This window comes from Lontra canadensis, unplaced genomic scaffold (assembly GCF_010015895.1).
Source record: "Lontra canadensis isolate GAN:19392208 unplaced genomic scaffold, GSC_riverotter_1.0 scaffold35, whole genome shotgun sequence".
In the NCBI taxonomy this organism is placed as follows: Eukaryota; Metazoa; Chordata; class Mammalia; order Carnivora; family Mustelidae; genus Lontra; species Lontra canadensis.
Window position 1 is genome coordinate 9535048 of NW_022631029.1, and position 27636 is coordinate 9562683.

A 27636-nucleotide genomic window follows, 5' to 3' on the forward strand; every position below is an offset into this window, starting at 1 on the left:
GAGGAGAGAACCATCCTCTTAAAGACTGAGATACTTGTTTGAGCATTAGCCATTGTGCCTCAGCAATAGTGAACGTGCTACCACCACACCCTGTGGCATGAATACTTTCCCATTTTCTCAGAGTGTTCGTCAGCAGCGTTGTGCTTTCTCCTGACTTTTCTAGGGAAACCAAAGAAAACATGTAACTCAGGACCCTCGCTTTTGCCCTGTATATTGTATTGAATCTACCTGAGGTTAACAATGGGTGTTAGGTGGTGCTGGGTTAGGTGAAGGCCCCCAGCCACCACATACCAGGACAACAGAGGCAGGTCTGTACCCCCCTCCCCTCAGAGCCCTTGTCTCAGGTTCCCTGACACTGCATGCTAGTGAGACCGGAGCTCAGTGTTACGAAGCCAGTGAGAAGACCACTCCTGACGTCGCTGACTTAGTAAATGCTGCCGGCTGCGTGACATTGACAGCCTGGCCTGGTGCTAACGGTGTGCTCTCTCGCTGCTCCATCTAGGAGGCAGATGTCATGGAGGAGGTAGAAATGATGGTGGAGAGCCTCTTGGATGTGCTCTTGCAGACTCTGCTCACCATCATGAGCAAATCGCACGCTCAGGAGGCGGTAAGAGGGCAGCGGTGCCCGCAGTGCACAGCCGAGATCACTGTTAGTAACTAACATTCAGGTTTTCTTGCTTTCTTTTCTAACCTGGGGCTCCTCCACACCAACCCCACCTCCTCGTCGCACCACCCTCATCTCCACCAGCCTTCCTGCATGGTTGTTGGCATGCTGCCCCCTTCCCCTCTCCCACCTGGTTCCCATGGCCACTCAGAAAGCTCTAGGTTCCTAGTCCCTGAAGTCTACCCTAGGGCAGCTGCAGGGAATGCTTTGTCTCCTCTTTTCCTGCACACTGTCTCTGTCGGCCACTGCCTTTATGCCAACTCATTTTCCATTATGTAGAATGAAGCAGAGACATAGTAAGAGATTGAAGGTGAAAAAATAGACTTTTCCTTCGAGGAGCAGGCTCTCCTAAATGATGTGCTGCCCAACAGAATAATTTCCTTAGAATTTGATGGGGTCTACAGATTAGGTGTTTTTGTCCACAGTGTTTATATCGAAATGTCTAGCATCAGGAAAACTGTGATGAGGTAGACTTGCACTGGCATTACTGGACAATTAGAAGAGAAACAGCCTGGGGAAGCCTCTCAGGAGGGGCAGAGAGACAGCCGCCACTCCTCTACCCGGAGTGGACTTGCTAACCCGGATGCTAGAACTCAGTAAGCAGATTGCATGGAATCTTCCCGTTGGCAGATGGGAGGCTGCAGTGACTTCTTTGAAGTAAATCCTCTGTGGGAGCAAGCCAAGCTCCAGCAAGCTAGGGGGAGCAGGGACAGCAGAGAACAGGCATGTGTTCTGAGGCACTGGGCTTAGAAGGAATGTTTGTTCCCTTGGGGGCGCCTATTGAGGGCAGGTGAAGACGTGCATACCCTCCTAGGTCCTGGTAACCTGACCCTCTCTCCAACAACCGCACAGTGCTTGCCATGCACCTAACCCTGCTCTGTGCACTTTACAAATACTCACATAGTGATGCTAAATCACACAGATGTAATGAAGAAGGTAATAACTGCATAATTTACCGAGCACATCTTTATGAGCTGGACTTTTCCACTGAAAAGCCTCAAGTACATTCATTCCTCCAATCCTCATAACAGATATATAAATTATGGCTTATTGTGCCCATTTTCTGCATAAAACTGAGGTCATATACATGGATGTGTTCTGCATACACATGTGCATAATGATTTTATGTGTCTAGAAATGCTCTGAGAGACAAAAAAAACTACTGTCAGATTTCCATGAGTTTAAAAACATTTGGCCAGCTGCTCCATGCCAAAAATTGCCATAAGATGGTAAAAAGTCTTTTGAAGTCCTTAAAACAAGATTTTCTTCCATTTTACCACAGCTGGAATTTGAAGAAATTTTAATGACTCATTTTTTAATCCTTAAATTTTTATGTATCTTAAAGCCCACAACTTGCCTTCTCATAAAGATTAGTTTTGACTCCTTTGCTTTCCAGAAAGTTATGTTGACCAGTCTCCATCCTCCTGTCCAGTAACCACATGTAAGCTCTGGGAGGGCCCAAGAAATCCTCACAGAAGAGCTGCTCCAACCCAGCACAATGGAAGAGCCCCAATTCTGCCCAGAAAACGCCAAGAACCCTGTTCTGAGGAACCCCTTTAGACTTCAGTATCGTGGCCTGGTAACATATAGTGACAAAGGACTGTGTAGCCAGAAATTTCCTAGGAAAAAAACTAGACTATCTGTCTTACTTTGCAGTACTTCTTTGTTACAAGTTAAGGTTTTTCATTAACCCCATGCTGCTAAGGTCTCATTAAAACTCCCAAGCCCTTCAGGCCTCCCTTAGCAGAAAAGAAAACTCATTCTCAAGGCCAGAGTTCTCATCTTCCCTTTCATGATCATTGGGGCCATCTCAGACCCTTCCTTCTCTCCTTGCCCTCTGTGGATTGGGGAAACCAAAGCCCATGTGATTAGCTGTGCTGAGTGTTTTGTGGTTTGTTTTGTTTTGTTTTTTGGTTGGTCCCTAGGGTGAGTACGTGTCCTGCCTTCTCTCGCTGCTCCGCCAGATGTGTGACACCCACTACCAGCACCTCCTGGACAACTTCCAGAGCAAAGATGAACTCAAGGTGGGCAACAAATCTACCTCAAAACTGACTTTTCATCCAGAACAGGAGGCATGCAGCTGAGACAGCCCAGGGCCTTTTCCCCTGCCAGGGCCTGAGTGCAAGTGACCAGTTCTGCCTAGGACGAAGGGTTCACCAGACCCACTTTACAGCTATGAGAGTATGGCTCCCAGAAGCTGAAAGCCAGCAGTGTTCTTATACAGACAGACCCCAGTAACACTGGCAGGTTTTCCCTGACTGATAGCAACCCTATGACCATGTGCCTCTATGGGAGGCTGCTCTAGGCCATAGTAATTGTCCACAAACAAAAACTCTTCCCTTTCTGATGAACTCAATAACCACCTTATATTTTGTCCTTGCAAGTCAGGCTTCACTGTTTAATAACTATAATTATAATTATGGTGACAATTTTTCTTCATTGAAATTATTTCTGCAAGTGACCTGTAGAATGCAGAAGTGAGCACTGCCCATTGGCTACCAGATTCTGGATCCAGACCCCCTAGGGCAGATAATGCAGAGAAATGGGCCCATGAGCCACATGATAGAAGAGCATTCCCAAGCTCCATGTGGTATTAGCTGCTGATGAACTGCTGGGGCTTGTGTCTTTGCCTTAGAATGTGCTACTCAGTTCATCCCTGGATAAACAAACTATTGCAAATTTTAGTTGTATGCTCTGCCTCCATTCAGAACCAAGTCATTTGCATTTCATAGTAATGCATTGTACTGTTTTTTATTTGTAATGACCTTTATTAATCGTATTGTATCAGTTAGTATTAGGTGTCACTTTCTTTTTTTTTAAGATTTTATTTATTTATTTGAGAGACAGAGAAATAGAGAGAGCATGAGAGGAGAGAGGTCAGCAGGAGAAGCAGACTCCCCACGGAGCAGGGAGCCCGATGTGGGACTCAATCCTGGGACTCCAGGATCATGACCTGAGCCAAAGGCAGTTGCTTAACCAACTGAGCCACCCAGGTTCCCTTAGGTGTCACTTTCTAGTATCTGATCTTGCCTGCCTTTCCACAGGCATGGGTCTCTGCAGATTGTTGTCATTAACTCGTTGCAGTAAGGTCAGCCTATCTTCTTGGGGGCACAAGGGGGTGGATTGATAGCCCTTGAAGGGAACCAAAAGTTAGCCAAAGACCAAAGCAGTACTTGAGCTGGGGTGTAGAGCCTGAAAATCCAGGGTTGGCTATTCTAGATAATTTTCATCCTTTGTGTGTCCTACTAACTGGTTCGTAGTCAGAAGCCCAGGCTGACATCATTCTCTTTTTAATTAAAATTTTATTTTTATAACAGCAATATGTACACATTTTCTAATTTTAAATTTTTTATTCATTTATTGAAAGCCTGCTATGTGCAGGCACTATACCCAGAACTTTAAGGGTTTTTAAATTTTTAATTTCAGTGTAGTTAATATACAGTGTATATATATATACATAATCTTAAGAGCCAAAGCACATTACAAAGCTTATAACGTAAAATGGTGGTTCCCTGGTTCGACCTGACCCATGTCTAGTTTCTATTCCCCAAAAGCAGTCACTTTGAACTCTTCTGCTGTTCTTTAAGCTTCTACTGCCATTTTAAATTTTCGCTGGTAGTTATTATCTATTTTCTTCTTCCCATGGAAAATGAGGGTGACTCTCCTCTCACATACACACACACATCTTTCCTCTCATTCTTCCAGTATAGTTCACATACATTTTTGTTTAAATCAGTAATGTACTCTTCTTTATTACTGCTAGTAGTACTATGGTGAGCCAACTGCTAGGCTGTTACACTTCCTTTCTTATAAAACTTTTTGTTTGTTCTTGGAATTATTTGCCTCTTTTGTTAATCACTTGTTTTTTGCTTTCTTTTGGTTTTCAAATCTGGCTAGGATTACCTACTCCCTCTCTGTAATAAACCTCTTCTTCCAGCTTTCTTCAAGGTCAAATCTGTCAGATACTGTCAGGTCACTTTTTTTTTCCCTGGGAACTTGTCTTCTTTTTATTTGTTTCAGTCTCTAACTTTCATGTTAGAGACTTTTCTCCTATATGTAGAGACTTTTGGATGTCAGTCTGTGTCTAAAAGTGAGGTGCTCTGGTGCTAATGAGAAGCTCTATGTGTCGGGGGGGTGGGGGGCTTGTCTTCAGCAGGCTTCCCTGTAGCTGACTGAAGGGGGTCTGACTCTTTGGTCAGAATATCCTCTAACTCCTCTAATTCCTGTATCTACTGGTCTGCTCTCTAGGATTTGTCTATTTCCTGAGACAAGAATCCTTATCCCTTCCTAGGAATGGAGTAGCCCACCAATATTTTGGGAACCAAATAGCAAAAAGGGACTGGGAACCTCCCAGTTCAGCAGGTGAAATTTCTCTCAATGCCTGTTTTCATTTTGGCATCTCAGCCCTTAACTGTTGCTGTATCCTTGAAAACAGATCCTCAGCGAATAACTGCATGAGAGAGCAGTCCTCAGTCTTCTGACAGGATGGGGTAAGCCTGGTCACCTAGGGACATGAGATGGCAGAAGAGATCTTAGGGAGTCTGTAAGTCAATCTTCCTGTTTTTAGCCTTCATATCCCAGTCCTACAGAAGTACCTGGTGATGCCTATAGTTTCTGAGATTCTTGCTTCCTGTTGCTGTTCCTTCCAAAGGCTCTTGGCTGTCGTCTTTCTCAAGTATATTAAGTCAGTTACCACAAAAGCTTTCAAAAGATATTCACCTCTTCTGATCACTGTGTTCTTTTTTCCTGTTTCCTTTGTCTCTGTGGGCATATGTATTTCTTGACTGTCATTTTAGAGGATTTGAGCTGAAACAGACCTGAGGGAACATATGCAGTCCACCACACCAAATATAGAGTTCGTCACATTTTTTCTTTTTTTATGGCAGCATTATTGAGATGTAATTTGCATACCATAAAATATACACTTTTAAAATGTACAATTCAGTGTCTCTGATTATATCCATCTTAAAGGATATCACAAAATAACGAGATCAAGTTAATAATTTATAACTTCCCACAAGGAAAAGCCGAAGACCAGATGGCTTAATTGGTGCATTGCACCAATTTTTTTTAAATGTTACTGAAAGATCTGCACACATGATACAGACCATCCTTATTTTGTTTTATTTATTTATTTTTAAGATTTTATTTATCTATTTGATAGAGATCACAAGTGGGCAGAGAGGCAGGTAGAGGCTGGGGGGCAGGGGGAAGCAGGCTCCCTGTCAAGCAGAGAGCCTGATGTGGGGCTCAGTCCCAGGACCCTGAGATCACAACCCAAGCCAAAGGCAGAGGCTTAACCCACTGAGCCACCCAGGCACCCCAAATTTTTAAAGAAGAATTAATACCAATCCTTCACAAACTCTTATAAAAAAATGGAAGAGCCAGGAACACTTCTCAACTCATTTTATGAGGTCAGTATTACCCTGACATGAAAACCAAAGGCAGACATCACAAGAAAAGCCAACCGTAGACAAACATCCCTTATAAATAAAAGTGTAGAAGTCTTTAACAGCATACTAGCAAACTGAATCCAGGAACATACTAAAAGAAGTATACACCATGATCTCATGGGATTGATCCCAGAAATGCAAGGTTCCCTTAACATATGGTAATCAACATAATACACCATTAAATAGAATAAAGGACTAAAACAGAATCCACCAAACTTTCATGATAAAATCGTTCAACAGACTAGAAATAGAAGGAAATTTCTTCAGACTTGATAAAGGGCAAAATATGAAAAACCCACAGCTAACATCATACTTAGTAACAAAAGACTGAATGTTTTCCTCTTTAAGTCAGAAACAAGAGAAAGGCATCTGCTCTAACCACTTATATTCATTATATTGGAGGATCTAGCTGGAGCAATTGGGCACAAGTTTGGAAAAGAAGAAGTAAAACTCTCTCAATCCTCAGATGGCATGATTTTGTATCCAGAAAATCCCAAGACATCCATAAAAACACTATCAGAAGTAATAAACAAGTTCAGCAAAGTTGCAGGATACATAACTAATACACAAAAATCAATTCTATGTCTTAGCAATGAACAATTCAAAAATGAAATTAAGAGAATGTTTCCATTTATAATAGTATAAAAACACATAAAATAATTAGGAGAAGAGATTAAAGCAGACCAAAATAAGTGGAAAGACACTCCATGTTCATAGATTGGAACACTTACATCATTAAGAGGATAGTACTTCACAAAGTGATCTACAGGTTTGATACAAGACCTCTCATAGTTTCAGCTGCCTTTTTGCAGACATTGACAATCTGATCAATAATTCACAAGGGAAAGAAAATGACTCAGAATAGCCAAACAATCTTGGAAAATAAAGGAAAATTGGAGGATTCATACTCACCAGTTTCAAAAGTTACAACAAAATAACAGTAATCAGAATTGGTTATTTGTGTAAAGATAGATATAAAGACCGATGGAATTGGATTTGGAGTCTACAAATAAACCTTTCTATTTACAGTCAACTGAATTTCAATAACATTGTCAAGACAATACAAAGAGTAAAGAAGTCTTTCCAGCAAATAGTTCTGGACAACTAGATATCTACCTACCTCATACCATATAAAAAAAAAGTGAAAAAAATTGTAGACCTAAATGTAAGAGCTAAACTATAAACCTCTTGGACAGAAACAGGAGTATATCTTTATGTCCCTTGGTTTAGCAGTGATTTCTTAGTTATGACACCAAAGCACAAGCAACAGAAGAAAAAATAGATGTTAGACTTCATCAAAATTAAAAACTTAAGTATTTGAACTGAATGGGAAGTCATCAGAGATGGAGAAAAACCATGTGAGAGACTCTTAATTCTAGGAAAGAAACTGAGGGTTGCTGAAGGAGAGGTATGTAGGGGACAGGGTAATCGGGTGATGGGCATTAAGGAGGCACATGATGTGATGGCCACTGGGTGTTACACGCACCTGATAGATTACTGAAGACTACATCTGAAACTAATCATGTACTCTAAGTTGGATAATTTAAATTTTAAAAACTTCTGTATTTCAAAGGATGCCAACAAGAAAGTGAAAGCCCACAGAATGGAAGAAAATATTGGCAAATCATATATCTAATAAAGAGCTTGTATGTAAAATACATAAATAACTCTTACAACTCAAGACTGAAAAGGTAACTCGATTTTAAAATGGGCAAAGTAGGAGCGCCTGGGTGGCTCAGTGGGTTAAGCCTCTGCCTTCAGCTCAGGTCATGATCTCAGGGTCCTGGGATGGAGCCCCATATCGGGCTCTCTGCTCAACAGGGAGTCTGCTTCCCTCTCTCTTTCTGCCTGCCTCTCTGCCTACTTGTGATCTGTCTCTCTGTCAAATAAAATAAAATAAAATAAAATCTTTAAAATGGGCAAAGTATTCTAATAGACATTTCCCCAAAGAAGGTACATAAATAGCCAAAACACACGTGAAAAGATGTTCAATGTCATTAGTCAGTAGGGAAATGTAAATGAAAATCACAATAAGATACTACTTCACACTGGGGTGCCTGGGTGGCTTAGTGGGTTAAAGCCTCTGCCTCCGGCTCAGGTCATGATCCTAGGGTCCTGGGATCGAGCCCCACATCGGGCTCTCTGCTCCACAGGGAGCCTGCTTCCTCCTCTCTCTCTCCTGCCTGCCTCTCTGCCTACTTGTGATCTCTGTCTGTCAAATAAATAAATAAATAAATAAAAATATTTAAGGAAAAAAAAGATACTACTTCACACTGAGAGTGGATATAATAAAAAAGACAAATATTAGTACTAATTCTAGTTAAAATATTTGGTGGAATTCACTAGTGAAGCCATCTGGTCCTCCACTTTTCTTTGTCTGAAGGTTTTAAATTATTAATTTGATCCCTTTGCTTATGATAAGTCTGTTCAGATTTTGTTTGATTTTAAATGAATTTTGGTTGTTTGTATCTTTCTTAGAGTTTGTCCATTTCATCTAAGTTATATAATTTGCTGGCATACATTTGTTTATAGTAGTCCCCTATAATCCTTTCTAGTTCTCTAACATTGGTAATGGCTTCTTTCATCCTTAATTTTAATAATTGAGTCTTCTTTTTTTTTCTTTTTTATTTTCTTGGTGTGGCAATTTTGTTGATATTTTCAAAGAACCAAATTTTGGTTTCATTTTTTCCTCTATTTTTCTATTCTCTGTTTCACTTATTATTCCCTTCCTTCTGCTTGCTTTATGTTTAGTTTGCTCTTCTTTCTCTAGTTTCTTAAGGCATAAGGTAAGTTATTATTTGAGACCTTTATCTTCTTAATATAGACACTAGAGCTATAAGTTTTAGCTTCATCCCATAGGTTTTGATTTGATGTGTTTTAATTTTTATTCATCTCAAAGTATTCCTGTTTCACTTGTGCTTTCTTCTTTGACCCATTGGTTATTTGAGAGTGTAATGTTTAATTCACATTTTTTTTTTACTTTCCCAAAATTTTTTTAAAGATTTTATTTATTTATTTGACAGACAGAGATCACAAGTAGGCAGAGAGGCAGGCAGAGAGAGAGGGGGGAAGCAGGCTCCCTGCTGAGCAGAGAGCCCGATGTGGGGCTCGATCCCAGGATTCTGAGATCATGACCTGAGCCGAAGGCAGAGGCTTAAACCACTGAGACACCCAGGCGCCCGCCCCTACTTTCCCAAATTTTGTTGTGTCATTCATTTCTAACTCCTATAGAGGTTGGAGAACATGCTTTATATGATTTCAGTTCTTTTAAATATAGTGAGTCTTTCTTTATAGACTAACATATGATCTGTCCTAGAGAAGAAATGCATATATCCTTCCATGTGTATTCTGCTTATTGTTGGATGGAGTGGTCTATAATAATTCTTTCAGACATATTGGCTCTTTTGTCATTATAAAATTTCCCTTTTTGGTCTCTAATGACAATTTATGTTAAAGTCTATATGGTTTAATATTAACATAGCCACACCAGTTCTATTTTGTGTATATATCCATTTTATTGTATATATTTCCTATCCTTTTTCTTTTGAGGTATTTATGTCTTTGAATCTAAAGTACGTGTCTTGTAGACCATGTATAATTAGATCATGTTTATTTTTTTATTTTTTTTTTAGATTTTATTTATTTATTTGACAGACAGAGATCACAAGTAGGCAGAGAGGCAGGCAGAGAGAGAGGAGAAAGCAGGCTCCCTGCTGAGCAGAGAGCCCGATGTGGGGCTCGATCCCAGGACCCTGGGATCATGACCTGAGCTGAAGGCAGAGGCTTTAACCCACTGAGCCACCCAGGCGCCCCAGATCATGTTTATTTTTTATCCATTTCCCCATCTCTGCCTTTTGATTAGAATATTTAATCCATTTACATTTACTGTAATTACAATAAGTTAGGATATACATTTACATTTTGCTATTTGTTTTATATCTGTCTTATATCTTCTCTGTTCCTCTGTTCCTTCATTTCTGGTTCTTTTATGTTAAATATTTTTACTGTGTAATTTTAATTCCTTTTTTGTTTGTTTTGATATATATTTTTTTTATTTGACAGACAGAGATCACAAGTAGGCAGAGAGGCAGTCAAAAAGAGAGGGGGAAGCAGGCTCCCTGCTGAGCAGAGAGCCTGATGCAGGGCTCTGAGCAGAGAGCCTGATGCGGGACTCAATCCCAGGACCCTGAGATCATGACCTGAGCCAAAGGCAGAGACTTAACCCACTGAGCCACCCAGGCACCACTGTTTTGGTATATTTTTAAAGCTATTTTCTTATTGGTTGCCCTGGTTAACATCTCAATTCTACCAGTTTCACTTTAATAGTATACAAAAACTTCATTCCAATAAAGCTCCAATCCTTTCTTCTTTTTTTGCTGTTACTGTCATATAAATTACATATTTATGCATTATAATCTCATCAATATAGTTTTATAATTATTGCTTTATGTAATTGCCTTGTAAATCAAATAGGAAAAGAGTTACAAACTTAACATATATACTACCTTTTATATTCACCTTTATCTTCCTAGTGATTTTTATTTCTTCATATGGATTCAAGTTACTGTCTAGTATCCTTTTAGTTAAGTCTGAAAGACTCCCTTTAGTATTTCTTTTAGGGCAGTTCTACTAATAACAAATTCTCACAGCTTTTTTTTTTTATCTGAGAATTTTAATTTCTTCTTCATTTTTGAATGATAGTTTTGCTAGACTTAAGACTCTTAGTTGACATTATTTCAGTTCTTTGAATTTGTCATTCCACTGCATCCTTGTCTCCACCATATCTGCTTGTAAGTTACCTCTTATTATTGAGAATCATTTGTACATGATAAAATTTTTTTCTCTTCTTGCTTTCAAGATTCTCTCTTGTTTTTGGCATTTGACGTTTTGACTATGATATGTCTGTATATAAATTTCTTTGATTTTTATCCTGTTTGAGTTCATTGAGCTATTTGGATGTGTAGATTAAAGGGTTTTTTCATCAAATTTGGGAAATTTTTAAAATATTTCTTCAAATATTTATTTAAAATCTCTTCCTCTTTTTCTCCCATCTCTCTTGACACTCCTCTTACTTGTATGTTTTCATAATTAATGGTATCCCACATGCTCTGTTTTTCTTCATTTTCTTCCTGTTCCTCTGGATAACCTCAATTGACATACCTTTTAAATTTGCTGATTCCTTCCTCTGTCAATTCAAATCTTCTGATGAGCCCATCTAGCAAAATTTATATTTCAGTTATGGTACTTTCAAATTCTAAAATTTCTATTTGATGCTTTTAAAATAATTTCTATCTATTTTATTGATATTCTCTATTTGGTGAGATACTGTTCTTGTACTTTCCTTTAATTCTTTAAGCATGGTTTCCTTTAGTTCTGTGAATATATTTATAACAGCTGATTTAAAGGCTTTTCCTAGTAAGTCCAACATTTGAGCTACCTCAGGTAAAGTTTCTGTTCACTTCTTTTTTTCCTGTGTATGGGTCATACTTTCATGTTTAATTTTGTGTATTATATATTTTTTTTGTTAAAAACTAGATAATTTAAATAATGTGGTAACTCTCAAAATCAGATCCCCCACCACATCCCAGGGGTGGTTGTTGTTGCTTTTTTTTGTTTTGTTGTTGATGTTGATATTTGTTTGCTAGCTTATTTAGTGACTTTCTTGGACTAATTCTTGAATGTCTGTGTTCTTTGTTATGTACAGCCACTGAGGTCTTCATTCAGTTAGCTTAGTGGTCAGCTAATAGCCAGACAGAAATTTCCTTAAATGCCTTAAGTCTGTAAGTCTTTAATACTTTGCTAAATACTTGTATGTGTGTGTTGGGACTCACTTTCTGTGCTCCAACAGTTTACATTACTGCCTTAGTCTTCACTTCCTGCTTCACATAGAGCCTCAAAGTCAGCCAGAGTGAGAAATTAAGCTTCTCAGGTCTTTCCTGGGAATATGTATAGCCCTGAACATGTGTGTGGACTTCTAGGTTCCCAGGAATATGTCAGAGCTTTTCAAAGTCCCCTATAGATATTTCATTCCCCAGATTTTTCTTTTAAGTCTTTTGGAAATTTTTTTGATGCCCTAATGATATGGCTGCTTCAAGCAGCTGGGATTTTAAATTATTATGGCTGATTTTTTTCCCCCATATATGCCCTAGGTAAAAGGCTCTTCTCATTGAGTGAGCTCTGGGTCTGATCAGATAAGCCCTCTGAATGGGGAGTTCCCAGGTTCCTGCAGAACAGATAAAAAGTAGCTGTTGGGGGTGGAGGGTGGCACTTTCCAGGAATTCACTACCACTGTGGTTCTACAGTAGCTTGTTTTCAAGGATATACCATGGAAGTAGAAAGAGGAATGGGATGGGAATGGAACGAGCCAAAGTGCAACAAAGTTCACTGTACGAGCCAAAGTGCAACAAAGTTCACTGTTCTATTGAGATTCAAGCATTTTTCTTGAATAACACTCCTTGGATTGTTGCCAGTCTTTGCTTGACCTGCTTTGTCAGTGTTCTCATTATTTTCATAGAGGAGCACATTTTGAAGGTCTTTACTCTGCCATTCCTAAAATGCTTCTCCTGTCAATGTGTTACATTTTTTTAAAGATCTTATTTATTTATTTGACAGAGAAAGAGAGAGAGCACAAGCAGGGGGAATAGCAGGTCGAAGGAGAGGGAGAGGCAGGCTCCCTGCTGATCAGGGAACCCGATGTGGGGCTCAATTCCAGGGCTCTGGGATCATGACCCGAGCCGAAGGCAGAGCTTAACCAACTGAGCCACCCAGACGCCCCTCCTTTCAATGTGTTCTTAACATTCAAGAAAGCAGCTTTTTAAGATTTGATTTATTTATTTTAGAGAGAAAGAGAGCATGTGAGCCAGGGCAGAGGAAGAGGGAGAAGCAGAAACCATGTACAGCATGGAGCTTGATCTCAAGACCTTGAGATCATGACCTAAGCCAAAATCAAGAATTGGACACTTAACAAACCAAGCCACCCAAGCACTCCCCAAAAAGCAGGTTCTTATAGTCCAGTGTTCAAGGGCCATGACCCAAATAATGTGACCCACAGGCCCAATTGGATACCAGTTCTGCTGGACTGCAGCCTTCCCCATGCTTTGGGCTTTAGGCACTAGGCTCAGGGTCCAGAGCTGTCTGTATTCTACCCAGTTTGGATCTGTTCCCACCTGACCTGAGAGAGTGCCTAGATCTCACTTTCATACAGGCCTCCAAAAGAAAATAACTCACAAAATGAACTGGAATCTAACCCACTAATGTCATCCATTCTCATGGTCTAGAGGTCAGGAGAGCCCTGTTAAGGAAAGGCATGCTGTAGTGGTAGTGCTGGTGTCTCACATCAGATTTTCCTCCTGGATCAGGAATTCCTGCTAAAGATTTTCTGTGTGTTCCGGAACCTGATGAAGATGAGTGTCTTCCCACGGGACTGGATGGTGATGAGACTTCTTACAAGCAAGTGAGTGTGGACGGGCCCTGCATAAGCATCATCAGAGCTATTCTCAGACTAAGGAGAGAGAGACAGGGAGAGAGAGAGAGAGAGAGTGTGTGTGTGTGTGTGTGTGTGTGGCAGAGGGAGAAAGCAAGACAGAGATCCTGGCCAAGGCCATGGTGACAGAGAAGATAGGATAAATTTGAAAAATATTTGGAGGCACAATCAGCAGGATTTGACCATTTACCATAAGTTCAAGATGAAGAAAGTGTTGAAGATAGTCCAAAATGGAGTCTTAAGTGACTGGCAGAGATGTCATGGTAAGGATAGAAAAGGAATGTAAAGGATGTAAAATAATAATACCCAGAGAAAATTCCTCCTTGAGGGAGGCCTGTTCCATGCACCACTGGCCTCTTTGGCTCTCTAGTTTCAGGCAGTTTTCCCAAGTCCTCCTCTTGATTTGATTTCTGTTGCCTGCCAGACACTGCCTGCTTCCCACAGCTAGTGCTAATTACCCACCCCAGACCTGGCTGTAAAGCTCTGACCACTTCTGACTCTAGCGACAGAATTCACTTTTAGTCTACCCCCAGATAGTCTGTTCCATTCATATTTCTAGCCTGTGCTTCTAATTGGCAAACCAGATGATTGCAGGTAGTAAGATGCTGGCTTATGTGGTCTCCCTCTACTTGGGAAAAGTCCCCTTCCACTTGGCCTCCACAGTCTAGCCTGCTGCCTTCTCCCACTGATCTGCTTTCCTTTTTCTTTTTTGGGGGGAGAGAGAGAGAGAGACTAGGGGCAGAGAGGCAGAGGGAGAGAGAGAGAATCCCAAGCAGACTCCACACCCAGCACAGAACCCAATGTGGGGCTCAATCTCACAACCCTGAGATCATGACCTGAGCTGAAATCATGAGTCCAGTGTTTTACTGAAGCACCCAGGCACCCTGATCCGCTTTTTATGTTGGCACTTTGCAGAATCTATGTTAGATATATTAGCAATGTATCAGCATCATTTTCACTTTACCTTTTATAGGGCACTTTTTTCTTTTTTCAAAACTGTAAACATTTTATACAGAACAGAAGAATGGTTATAAACAAAGTTGCACATGTTTTTCCTCAAATAATGGATTTTCCATTTGATTCCCTCTTCTTTTTTTTAAGATTGTATTTATTTATTTGAGGAAAGAGACAGAGATAATGACAGAGATCGTGAAAGAGAGCACAAGTGGGGAGGAAAGGGAGAAGCAGGCTCCCCACTGAGCAGGGAGCCCGACAGCTCAATCCCAAGACCCTGTGATCATGACCAAGCCAAAGGCAGATGCTTAACCAGCTGAGCTACCCAGGCACCATTCCTTCTTGTTCTCTCTTAACTCTCCTCGGAGTACTTCAGGGCCCATAGCTGATCCTACAGTAACAGCCTCTTCTTTTGAGGATTTTGCCTTTCAAATTTGTCACCTCCTGTGCCAAAGCCAGGGTGCTCAGTGTAAGCACTTTGCCAGGCACCCAAAGCCCTCTGTAGTCAAACCCTTACCTGCCTATCCCACTTCATTTCCTCTCTACTTTAACCTGTGCCTTCAGCTACAGCAAGGCAGCCTTCCATTGCTCCTTATATGTACCCAGGCTAAAATTGAGAGTGATTTTCTAAGCCAAAGGCTGAAAACAAATAGCTTATAGATACAAATAATAGTGTGTGACAACAGTAGGGATTTAACCATTAAAAACCCTTGTTATCAAGTAAAATAATAAAATTATACTGTAAGTCCTCTGTTAGTCTTACCTTCAGTGCCCAGAAGTCCTCAAAATACTAGAATCACTCTTTGAACTAGAAGAAATCCTAATGAACCAACTAGTTCCTCCCATCCACACTTATAGGCAGGGAAACTAAGGCCCAGACAGCAGTTGTGCCAAGGCCAGGTAATGGCAGAGCCGGGCCTAGAACCCACTGATGTTCTGTGCTATGCTGCCAACTTTGGGACATTTCTCCAAGAAATGCTTTCTGTGGCGTTTGTGCCATCTATCCCTTTCTTTTGTAGTCACATCTTATATGAGAGCAAGTTGTACTCAAGGCGTTTGCTCATAGGTCAGAGATGCTAAGCTATTGGATGCCATCATTAGTCTTTTAACTCCACCAATGCCTTGTCCCCTTACTGCAGTATTATAGTCACTACTGTCCAGTACCTGTCTTCTGCACTGCACAAGAACTTCACAGAAACAGACTTCGACTTTAAGGTAGGAGCTCCTGAAATCCGTCACTGTCTTTGTAATAACACTAGAAAGCCAGAAAAAAAGTTCACTGTTTTTGTTTCTGGGTTTTGTTTTGTTTACTAAGAACAACCATTTTATTTTGCTCTCAATTTTTCAGGTCAGGAAATTGAGAAGGGCTTACCTAGCTGTCAGATGGGTGGTTGGGAGCTGGGGCAAGCTCACTGGGTTTGGTTTATTAGTATGTTCATAGCACTGAACCACTTGCAAATTTGACAGTGAGTAGGCTATACCCTTAGAGTGCCCCTGTTGGAGGTGCTGGGAGCCAGACCTCCAGGAGTAGGCTTTCTAGGCCAGAATCAAAACTATGGGTTTCAAGGAGTCAAGAAAGAAAGAAAAAAAAAAGTTCCGTTTGCAAAGATACTTAAAAAGGAAAAAAAAATCAAGATCTTAAAATTGTGAAATGAATTCTGTGCTACATCCATATATTTAGAATCTCTCTTTGTAAGGTTAAGGACTCATGCTGTCACATGTTTTCTCTTTCTCTGTCTCTCTAGGTGTGGAATTCTTATTTTAGCCTGGCAGTTCTGTTCATAAATCAGCCAAGCCTTCAGCTAGAAATCATCACTTCAGCCAAGAGGAAGAAGATTCTAGATAAGTAAGACATATGTCTCTTCTTCACCTCCCTACCACATGCCCAGATGGGGTTATGTTTCAATTGAGAGGCTCCTCAGACGTCCACAAGGTTCTCACTGGGTAGCTTCCCAAGGAGCCAATTGTGAGAGTTCAGTTGAGAGCCAAATGACTTAGTATTGGGGGACGCATTAGAAACAGTGCTGAAGTGCTGACCTTATAGGGTTTGTAGCCCTGCCTTCCTGAACTTTCTCCCCCTGAAAGCTGGCTCCTGTGTTACTATTTCCAGGTATGGGGACATGCGTGTGATGATGGCTTATGAACTGTTCAGCATGTGGCAGAATTTGGGTAGGTCTTTTCTCCCTATTTTTCCCTTGCACATATTGCATAGCCAAATAAAAAGTGACAAGACTAATAACTTCTCCCAGGTTTTGTGGATGTTAATTCAGGCCCAAGAAACCTTTACATATCTTCAACTAACACCTCAGCCGGATGGTACAGCACATGTGCACAGAGCTCTCGGCAGGGAGAGTTAGGCTGAGAAGCAAGACCCCAGGAATACATATGCACACTCCCTTTTTCGAGAACTAAAGTCAAAAGGAGAAGAATATAAAGGCTCTGGGAGTTTTTCCCAGCTTGAGAACTCATGCTAGTAAAATCTTCTGCATTCTGAATGTCCCAGTGCAGATGTTGCCGTTCAGAAGCATAGATCTTTTTTTAAGTTTTAATTCCACTCGAGTTACCACACAGTGTCATAACAGTTTCAGGTGTACAGTTACAGGGATCCAGCAGTCCTGTACGTTCGTTGCTGTTCATCGTTCGTAAGTGAGGCAGAGACCTTGCAGACACTCCACACACGAGCAAGGGCAGCTATGCGTTTTCATAAATATTGGAACAATTTTGGGTCTCTGGTATTCAGACCCTGCAGATCAGGTTTCTGCCACCGTCTGCATGAGGACTGCATGCAAGAAGGGAATCGCAGCCTCTAGGGGAAATCGATTTTAGCTCCCTTTCCTTCGGCAGCTTCTCTAATATCCTGAAATTGTCAGTGTTTAGTGGAGTCCTTTGATTGCCCTGTTGACTAGAAGAGCCATCCTTTGGTACTAGAGGCTTCTAAGTGGCCTCTTGGGATGCTAGAGAAGCAGTCACTCTTCCTGGCTGTTACTCATGGCTCTGAGGCCTTAGGAATGATGGTCATAAAATCTTACAGTCCTGGAAGCAGCAGACAAGGTGTGAAGTATTCCTGCCGGTGAACACTAGGGCTTCCCTCCGTGAGTGAGGATACATTGCACCAAGCAGCCTTTCCAGCTTCCATACTCCTACATCCTGCTTCCAGCATGGTCAAGGTATAGATTTTAACCCTAAACTTGACTCTGAAATTCCCAGAAACACAAGGTGCTAACAAACTGTACCAAATACCAAGATGGGAATATATAGAGTCAGCCTCAGGGCTAACCTTTGCTCCTTAGATAGGCTTTCACAATGGAAAAAATCAAAAAAGTTGCCAGGTTTGCCTGATAAAGCCATTCTTGCCTCGTTTTTTTTTTTGTTTTGTTTTGTTTTGTTTTTTTTCTGGTGGAAATGGTATTTTCTGGTCCTCAAGAACTGACTTAACTTGGCTGTAGCAATCATTACACAGGCCCATACTTCATCTCCTTTATAGTCTCTGAAGGACCGAAAGCAGAGCCCTAGAGGATGGCTCACTCTGTTTTACCACTACAAGGAAGAGGAAAATTCTGTCCCACAGTCCTCAGGACCGGCCCCGCCTTCTGGGAACATAGCCGAGATTGCAGGCCAGTCTCAGGGAAACCTGCATCACCCACTTGCCGTGGAAAGGCCTCAAAAGGTCGTTGGAAGCTGTTCTGAGCTGGCCTGAGTAGATGCAGTGCTGCCATCAGAAGTACAATGAGAAGACAAGAGGCAGGGACAGGGAGGAGTACAGACAGAGTCTCTAAACCATTCTGTCTGGGTAGGGTTGTGCAGGAGGCTCCTGCTAACTCAGGAGGAGGCTTCTTGGGCATACTTGAGCACAGGCAGTGAAAATGCTCATGAACTTCAGGCCTCTAGCAGCTGGACCAGGGGCTATGAACATCTTACCACTTAAATTCCTCTGGACAAGAGGTAGAAACCCCAGGGATAGTGTATTGTATTTAAGCAGAAATATACAGGTTTTCCTTGCTAAATCAACACTGAACAGAACAATCTGGAACTATCGTAGGGTTACTCACAAATCCTCTTCTGCCTAAAGTAGTGAACTCTGTTCCTTGACCTCAGAATGATTTTCAGGTAGTTTGCTGAACCTCCCATTAATTCTTTGGAAAGATAGTTTCCTACCAAATGCCTATTGAACATTTATTTTAGCTGGGCTGGACCAGTTTTATCTATGAACTCTAAAAAGCCAAGAAAAGGAGTATCTCAGAAAGCCATAGGGGAGAACTTGCTTTATTCTCAGTCCCTTCCAGGGCATTTGAAAGTAGGTACTGTGGCCCCACATGGGAACCTTCCATAGAGGGACCAAAGAAAGCATAAACTAATATATATTGGGTTTTGTTGTTCAGGTGAACATAAGATCCACTTTATTCCTGGAATGATTGGTCCTTTTCTGGGTGTGACACTGGTCCCACAGCCAGAAGTGCGGAATATCATGATTCCCATCTTTCATGACATGATGGACTGGGAGCAGAGAAAAAATGGCAACTTCAAACAGGTAAGACAACACCCATCAATGTTCAGGGTGCTCTCCTCTGGATAGACCCCTCTGCCCAGGCAGGTGACCCAAATGGCCAGAATGTGGTTCCACTGGGAATGGACTGTAGTTTGACCATCTTGAATCCTGCTCAAGGGTTTTCCCTTGCCAGCCAGAATTGATTTGTGGATTTTCTTTATGAAGTTAAAGGTCAGAAAATAATCAAAGGAAAGAAATGAACATCTTCGAAAGAAACTTTCTGTTCAAGGAGAGAATGGTTTAAGACTGTAACCTCCCAGCTTCATTCAGGAGAGGGCCCTAGGAGCATGTTGTCCTCCCTCTCTGGCATTTCTATGACTAGAACTGAGACCAGATGACTTCTCATGGCTCAGGGTAGCCCAGAATTTCATGGACTCTTGCATAGGAGGTATAAATAAGCCCTTAGCTTCTTACTAAATAGCTTTGGGCTGTGCCTTTGTGCAAATCTTCTGCTACCTCTAAGGTAGAGGAGATGGCCTCTGCCTTTCTATGTGTAGCTCCAGGGAATAGGACTAGGATCAGTAGGGATCAGTGGTAGGGAAGCTGATTTTAGCTAATAAAAGAAATAACTTGCTCGCAACAGGAACTGTCTAGTGTAGGCTGGCCTGCTTTAGGGGGTGGGGTGTTCCTCTTTGCTGGTGATTGTCAAGCAGATAGTCCCAGGGGGCCTCTAGGAAATTTCCGTATTGGGTTGGAGACTGTACCACTTCCCAATAAGCTCCCTCCCAACACTGTGGCTTGGGATGAACCAGTGATTTTAAAGTGAGTGACTATAACAGTGAGGAGCAGACCAGGCAAACTATAATTTTTAAATTTTTATTTATTTATTTTTAAATTTGTTAAGAGTAAAATTCATTCTTTGTGATTTATAGTTCTGTAAATTTTGGCAAACACATAGTCATGTAACCACCACCACAATCAAGATTTTCTAAATTCCTAAAAATTCCATCTTGCTGGTGACTAACATAACACAATAAAAAAAAAATTCCATCTTGCTACCTTTTTGTAGTTAAACCCTCCCCCTGTCTTTAACCTATGGCAACCATTGATCTATTCTGTACCACTGTAGGTGGGCCTTTTCCAGAATGTCATGTGAATGGAATCATGTAAACTGTAGCGTTTGGAGACTGGCTTCTTTCACTCAGCGTAATGCCATCAAGAGACTCATCCACGCAGTTGCATGTGTTGGTTTTTCTATGACTGAGTAGTATTCCATGGCAGTTTATTCACCATTCGAAAGATATTTGTATTATTTCCACTTTTGTTGATTGTGAATATAGCTGCTAACATTTCTTTACAGGTTTTTGTTTGAATATAAACTTTCATTTTTTTAGGTATAGATCTAGGAATAGGGTTGCTGGATATTGTGGTAAATGTATGTTTAACTTTATTAGGTGCTATCAAATTTTATCCCAAAATGGCAATACCACTTTGAAATCCCAACAGCATGTATGAGACTTATAGTTGATCCATACGCTCACCAGAATTCAATACCATTTATTTACGTGTTTATTTTAGCCATTCTTTTTTTTTTAAGATTTATTTGTTTGAGAGAGAGAAGGAGAGAGAGGAGGAGAGTACAAGTGGGAAGAGAGAGGCAGAAGGAGAGGGGGAGAGAGAGAATCCTCAAGCAGATTCTCTGTTGAGTGCAGAGCCTGATGCAGGGCTCAATCCCAGGACCCTGAGATCATGACCCAAGCTGAAACCAAGAGTTAGACATTTAACCAACTGAGCCCCCAGATGCCCCTATTTTAACCATTCTAAGAGGTATATAGTTATGTATCATGGTAGTTTTAATTTCCATTTCTTTAATGATTAATGATGATGAGCATCTTTTAATGTGTTTGTTTACCATCTTTATATCATCTTTGGTGAAATGATTATGCAAAACGTGTTCATTTTTAATTGTGTTATGTTTTCTTATTGTTGAGTTTTGAGTTTCTTATTGTTGATATATATGTACATCCATATGTATTCTAGATGTCAGTCCTTTGTTGAATATATGATTTACAAATATTTCCTCCTAGTACTTAGCTTGTCTTCTGTTTACTACAGTGTCTCTTGCAGAACAAAAATTTTTAATTCTTATGCAGTCCAGTTTCTATATACTGTGCTTTTGGGGTCATATCTAAGAACTCTTTGCCTAACCCAAGACCACAAAATTTTTTCTCCTGTGTTTCTTCTATAGGTTTTATAATTCTATATTTAGATCTATTACCTATTTTGAGGTAACACTTGTATAAGATGTGAAGTATGGGTCAGACTCTTTTTTTTTTCTTTTTCCCACATGGTTGTCCAACACCTTTTGTTGAAAAAAACACTATTCTTTGTCAAAAATCAGTTCACCATAGGTGTTAAGTTCTCTTTCTGGACTCACTAGTCTTTCCATTGAAGTCTTATCTTTTACCATTACCAGAGTGTCTTGATTATGGTAGTTTTAGAGTTAGTCTTAAAAATCAAGTGGTGTGAATCTCCAAATTTGTTCTTTTTTCCCCCAATATTGTCTTAGTTATTCTAGTCCCTTTTCCTCCTATGTCTCAGAATTAGCATGTCAATATCTGCAAAAATTCCTGCAGGGATTTTGGTTGAGATTGCATTGTATTCTGTAGCTCACATTGGAAAGAATTGATATCTTAGTAATACTTAATACTTCTAGTCCATGAAGGCAATGTGTCTCTCCGTTTTTTTAGGTATTCTTTTACTTCTTTCATTAATGTTTTATAGTTTCTGCATGCAGAGCTTGTACATTTTGTTAGGTTATATGCATTTCCTATTTTTTTGGTGCTGTTATAAATTACTCTGATTTTTAAATTTTATTTTTCAATTGTTGCTAGAACATAGAAATATAATTGTTTTGTATAGTAATATTATTTTCTGCACCCTTGCTAAACTATTACTTCCAGAAGGTTTTTGGAGATTCCTTGGAATTTTCTATTTAGATAATCCTATCACCTTTAAACAGAGACAGTTTTATTCCTTTCTGATCTGTATGTCCCTTCTTTTCATTCTTTTCCTTTCCCTTCCTTTTTTTTTTTTTTTTAGAGAGAGAGTGTGTGTGCAGGTGAATTGGGGTGGGGGGCAGAGGAAGAGGGAGAGAAAATCTTAAACAGGCTCCACACCCAGTGCAGAGACCAAAGCAAGGCTCAATCTCACAACTCTGAGATCATCACCTGAGCCGAAATCAAGAGTCAGACACTTAATTGAATGAGCCACCCAGGCACTCCTTGTTTTTTTTTTTTTTTTCTTACCTCATTGCACTGTCTAGGACCTCTGGTCTGGTGTTAATAAGAGTGATGAAAGTGCACGTCCTTGCTTTCCTCTTAATCTTCAGGGAGAGCATTTGGTTTTCACAGTTAAGTATGAAGCTAGCTCTAAGTTTTTCATAGATGCTTTTTATCATGGGTAAACAGAGTTTGACATAATAATCCATTTTGGAGTGTGCAGTCCTAATGCCTTTATTTCTTTGGGAAATAATAACTTCAAACAGAAGAGATCTGTTGCTTTTCTGTGTTGTCACAGCCTTTTAATTGTACAAAATTCACCAATGCCTGATGAGAGGACCTTTTACCAAGAAATGGTTGGCATTGCAGAACTCTACCATGGGTCATCTGAGTCTGTTAAAAGAGGGGCTAGGCTGCATCCCCCCATTGCTACTATTGAATAAAGAAGGTTACCTTTGTGGAAGACTAACTTGGAACTCATTTGTCTCACACTTTAAGACTCAGCTGTTAAGTTCTGTTCTTTCCTCCATTAAGACTGCCATGGGGCACCTGAGTGGTTCAATTGGTTAAGAGTCTGACTCTTGATTTCAGCTCAGGTCATGATCTCAGGGTTGTGAGATTGAGCCCCATGTCAGGCTATGTGCTAGGCATGGAACCTGTTTAAGATTCTCTCTCCAGGGGCACCTGGGTGGCTCAGTCGGTTAAGTGTCTGCCTTCAGCTCAGGTCATGATCTCAGGTTCCTGGGATCAAGCGCCACATGAGGCTCCCTGCTTGGCAGAGGGTCTGCTTCTCCCTCTCCCTTTGCCCCTTCTCCTACTAGTGCTGTCCCCCACCTCAAAAAAAAAAAAAATTAAATAAAACCTTTAAAAAAAAAAAAGGGTTCTCTCTCTCCCTGTTCCCATCCCCCTTCCCCCAAAAAGAGTATTGTGAATAATTATCTAGCAAGCCATGTAAACCTTTTTATCCCTGATTAGAAAAATCTTGCTGCTACCTCCCTATCAGGTATTCTTTGTTTTATTTATTTATTGATGATGATGATGATGATGACGATGATGTTATGTTAGTCACCATACAGTGTGTCATTAGTTTTTGATGTAGAGTTCCAAGATTCATTGTTTACATATAACACCCAGTGCTCCATGCAATACATGTCCTCCTTAATATCCATCACTGGGCCAACCCATCCTCCCACCCCCCTCCCCTCTAAAACCTGCAGCTTCTTTCTTGGAATCCACAATCTCTCATGATTCGTTTCCCCTCTGATTCCTCCCCTTCATTTTTCCCTTCCTTCTCCTATTCTTTATGTTCCACAAGTAAGTGAAACCACATGATAATTGACTTTCTCTGCTTGACTTATTTCACTCAGCATAATCTCTTCTAGCCCCATCCATGTTGATACAAAAGTTGGGTATTCATTCTCTTTCTTTCTGATGGCTGGGTAATATTCCATTGTATATATGGACCCCATATTCTTTATCCATTTGTCTGTTGAAGGACATCTTGGCTCCTTCCACAGTTTGTATATTGTGAACATTCCTACTATGAACATTGGGATGCACATGGCCCTTCTTTTTCACTACATCTGTATCTTTGGGGTAAATTCCTAGTAGTGCAATTGCCTGCTCATAGGGTAGCTCTATTTTTAATTTTTTGAGAAATCCCCACACTGTTTTCCAAAGTGGCTGCACCAACTTGCATTCACATCAACAGTGTAAGAGGGCTCTCCTTTTTCCACAACTTCTCCAATATTTGTTATTTCTTGCCTTATTGATTGTTGCCATTCTAAATGGTATAAGGTGGTATCTCGATGTGGTTTTGATTTGAATTTCCCTGATGGCTAATGGTGATGAACACTTTTTCATATGTCTGTTAGCAATTTGTATGTCTTCTTTAGAGAAGTGTCTGTTCATGTCTTCTTGCCCATTTTTTGACGTGATAATCTGTTTTTTGGGTGTTGAGTTTGAGGAGTTCTTTATAGATCTTGGATATCAGCCCTTTGTAGTTGCAAATATCTTCTCCCATTCTGTGGGTTGGCTCTTTGTTTGTTGACTGTTTCCTTTGCTGTGCAGAAGATTTTTATCTTGATGGGAGTCCCAAAAGTTCATTTGTACTTTTGTTTCCTTTGTCTTTGGAGGCATATTTTGAGAGAAGTTGATCTGGCCTATGTTCTCCTCTAGGAGTTTGATGGATTTTGTTTCATGTTGAGGTTTTTCATCCATTTTGAGTTTATCTTTGTGTATGGTGTAAGAGAATGGTCGAGTTTCACTCTTCTGTATATAGCTGTCCAATTTTCCCAGCACCATTTATTGAAGAGACTATCTCTTTTCCATTGGATATTTTTTCCTGCTTTCTCGAAGATTATTTGACCTTAGAGTTGAGAGTCCATGTCTGGGCTCTCTACCTTGTTCCATTGGTCTGTGTATCTGTTTTTGTGCCAGTACTATGCTCTTGGTGATCACAGCTTTGTAATATAGCTTGAAATCAGCAACGTGATGCCCCCAGCTTTGTTTTTCTTTTTCAACATTTCCTTGGCAATTCAGCGTCTTTTCTGGTTCCATACAGATTTTAGGAATGTTTGCTCCAGAATTTTGAAAAATGCCCCTATCAGATATTTTTAAAAAGTAATCTACTCTTTGCACCCCCCCTTTCCACTTCGCACCCTCCTATCTGTCCAGTCTAGTGTGTACCCACTTCTGTTGAAGCTGCTCTCTTCAAAATCACCCATCACTCTCTAATCACCAAAATTTAATGACTTTTTTGTCTTGATTCCAATTGTGCTTTCCACAGCTTTGGCCTTGTTAACTATTCCCCTACTTCTTCCTACCTACTAAAATTATTTCTTCTAATTATTAAAGTAGTAGTTATTTAATGTAGAAAAATTAAAATTGTAATAAGCTATAATTAAAAAATCTAATCCATAACCTACAACTAGTAACTTGGGTGAGGGGCAACTATGTCACTTTTAGACTTTTTTTTTCCATACATCAAAGTTTTTAAGTTAAAAGATGGAGTCATTGTGTATATTGCGGTTTCGAGGGCCATTGTGTGTATTGATTTGGAATCTCCGTTTTTAGTAGCGTGTTGTCACCCATCTCTTCTTGCCACTCATGCTCCGCAGTACCACACTGTCGGTTCGGAGGCCACAGACTCTTCATTGCATGGCTTAGACTGCTGTGGTTTTAGTCAGGCTCCTAGTTTTAGAAACAGGTTCATTCCAGATTTTTGTCGCTAATATTGCAAAAAATATATCCATTCCTAATTATTTGCTTAGGTGAACTTTTCACCTAAAATTCCTGGATCAAAGAGCAAAAGCTTTCCTTAAGTTTTTACAACACCTCTTCTCTCAAAATGCTGCTGTCCACTGATGTGTTAGACTGCAGGCCACCCTCTCTGTGTGTGCTGTCCCAAGCACTGAGCATGCTGAGATGAGTCAGCTGTTGTCCCTGCCTCCTCTTTGAGATGATGAGCTAGCTCTTGGGGGCCAGGGCTGTTTCTTGTGCTTTTACTCCTTAGAACCCATCGTGGTACCTGAGACATGCTAGATTCATGGAGATGAAAATCAAAACTAACATTCATGGAGTGCTCCCAAGAGCTAGCGCACAGGGATACCAAAGAGGACTGTTAACCTCTCTTACTGCTTTGTAAGCAAGAAAACGTAGACTGAGAGAGGGAGATATCTTGTTCTGAAGTAGGCAGCTGGTTGTCACAGGACAGATGTTTGTTGAATGAGTGAGTAACAAGGTGTCACTTGTCACTTTAGGAATATTGGTTCCATAGGATAAAAGTAACTCTGCAAACCTGAAATTGTCAGTATTACCAATTATGATACGGTATATTTGCAGAACTTAGCATTTCATTTGACTTAAAGACATTGGTTTTGCATACATGGATCTTCAGCATTCCCGTATTTTGGATTTCTCAGTTTCTCCTAATAACTTCTTCCTTTATCAATACTGAAGAGAGTGATGAAGTCATGTCCCCAGAGCCTTCCATCACCAACTCCTTTGCCTAACACAGAAGTTCTAACATTTGAATAGGTATCAGAACTACCTGGAGGGCTTGTTTGAAACAAGTTACTTCTCTCCTTCCCAAGTTTCTGATCCATTGAGAGCCTGAGAATTTATATCTTTTTTTTTAAGATTTATTTATTTATTTGAGAGAAAAAGGATGGACTCATGCAAGTGGGGCGAGGGGCAGAGGGAGGGAGAGAATCTTAAGCAGGCTCATCACTCAGCGGGGCTCAATCTCATGACCCTGAGATATGAGCCGAAATCAAGAGTTGGACGTGTAACCAGCTGAGCCACCCAGGCACTCCAAGAATGTGCATTTCTAGTGACATCCCTGATGACCGATACTGCTGGCCCAGGGACCCATTTTGAGAACTCCAGGGAACTGCTGCACCCATGTGTGCACTGTTGTACTACTGCTGCTCCAGGTCCCCTCCCCAGCTTTGCCCCATTCTGGAAAATACAATCTACGTGTATCTGCATGTGTGAAAAGAGATCCCTTGTTATAAACAGACTCTTCTTACACCAGGAGGCGTGTGGCTAGCTGATTGCCCCAGTAAGACAAGATAAGATCTGAACTGAGAATAAGAGACCTTGGCCTCTGGGCTTGGCTCTTCCTGACTTTACAGGACCCCAGGCAAGTCCTTGCTGAAGCCTCTTCTCCACACAGAGAAAAACAGATGACATGGATCCCTAAGGACCCTTGGTCTCAGATTTTCTCTTTTCTCTGAAATGCATATTCAAGCAGCTGACTCATCAGGCCAAATATAGATGAATGACAGTGTCCATCACGGCCACATAACACACCACTATAAACAGGACTGTATTTATGCATCCATTCTCATTTTCTGCTGAAGGGATTTCAGAAGCCATAATTGCCTTCAATTAATTTCCTAATCCAATTATTTTTTTTATTATTTCATTGCCTTCGGACTCATTGGTCCTATGCGAAATGAGAAAATGCTTCTGTTACAGCTCATCACTAAAAGCAACCATGCCGTTTTTGTTTACGTGAAGTATCTGTATAAATACCAAATACCACATTTTTTATAGACTAATTAGGGGTTTAAAAGATATTTATCTCACATCACGTACAACTAATTTCTCACCTCAGAGTAAATCCAGGGAAGCTTATTAGAAAAGTGGCCGAGCACTGCTGAGTTCCTTGCAGATCAGTGGGTGGGAACAAGTACCGTCTTGCCCCTTACAGTTTAGGAATCCAATAACAAATGCAAGGGCCCCAGTGATGAGGCAGTGGCAGAGGCAGGAGCCCCAAAGACTTTAGGTCCTATGAGGATGACAGTGGA

The 27636-nt window shown here is 40.6% G+C and overlaps 1 protein-coding gene across 6 annotated transcripts in view; it reads left to right on the forward strand.

The window, feature by feature from the left end:
- Positions 1-27636, forward strand: part of DOCK3 (dedicator of cytokinesis 3) — a 581779-nt gene that overhangs the window by 513662 nt on the left and 40481 nt on the right. For 5 of the 6 annotated variants that reach the window (XM_032868163.1, XM_032868164.1, XM_032868166.1 and 2 more), the window contains exons 26-32: positions 503-649; positions 2590-2688; positions 13476-13570; positions 15694-15769; positions 16300-16400; positions 16665-16723; positions 18934-19082. In XM_032868163.1, the coding sequence (XP_032724054.1) occupies positions 503-649; positions 2590-2688; positions 13476-13570; positions 15694-15769; positions 16300-16400; positions 16665-16723; positions 18934-19082 (726 nt within the window). The remainder of the gene's footprint in view (positions 1-502; positions 650-2589; positions 2689-13475; positions 13571-15693; positions 15770-16299; positions 16401-16664; positions 16724-18933; positions 19083-27636) is intronic. The other variant, XM_032868165.1, reaches the window with a different exon arrangement.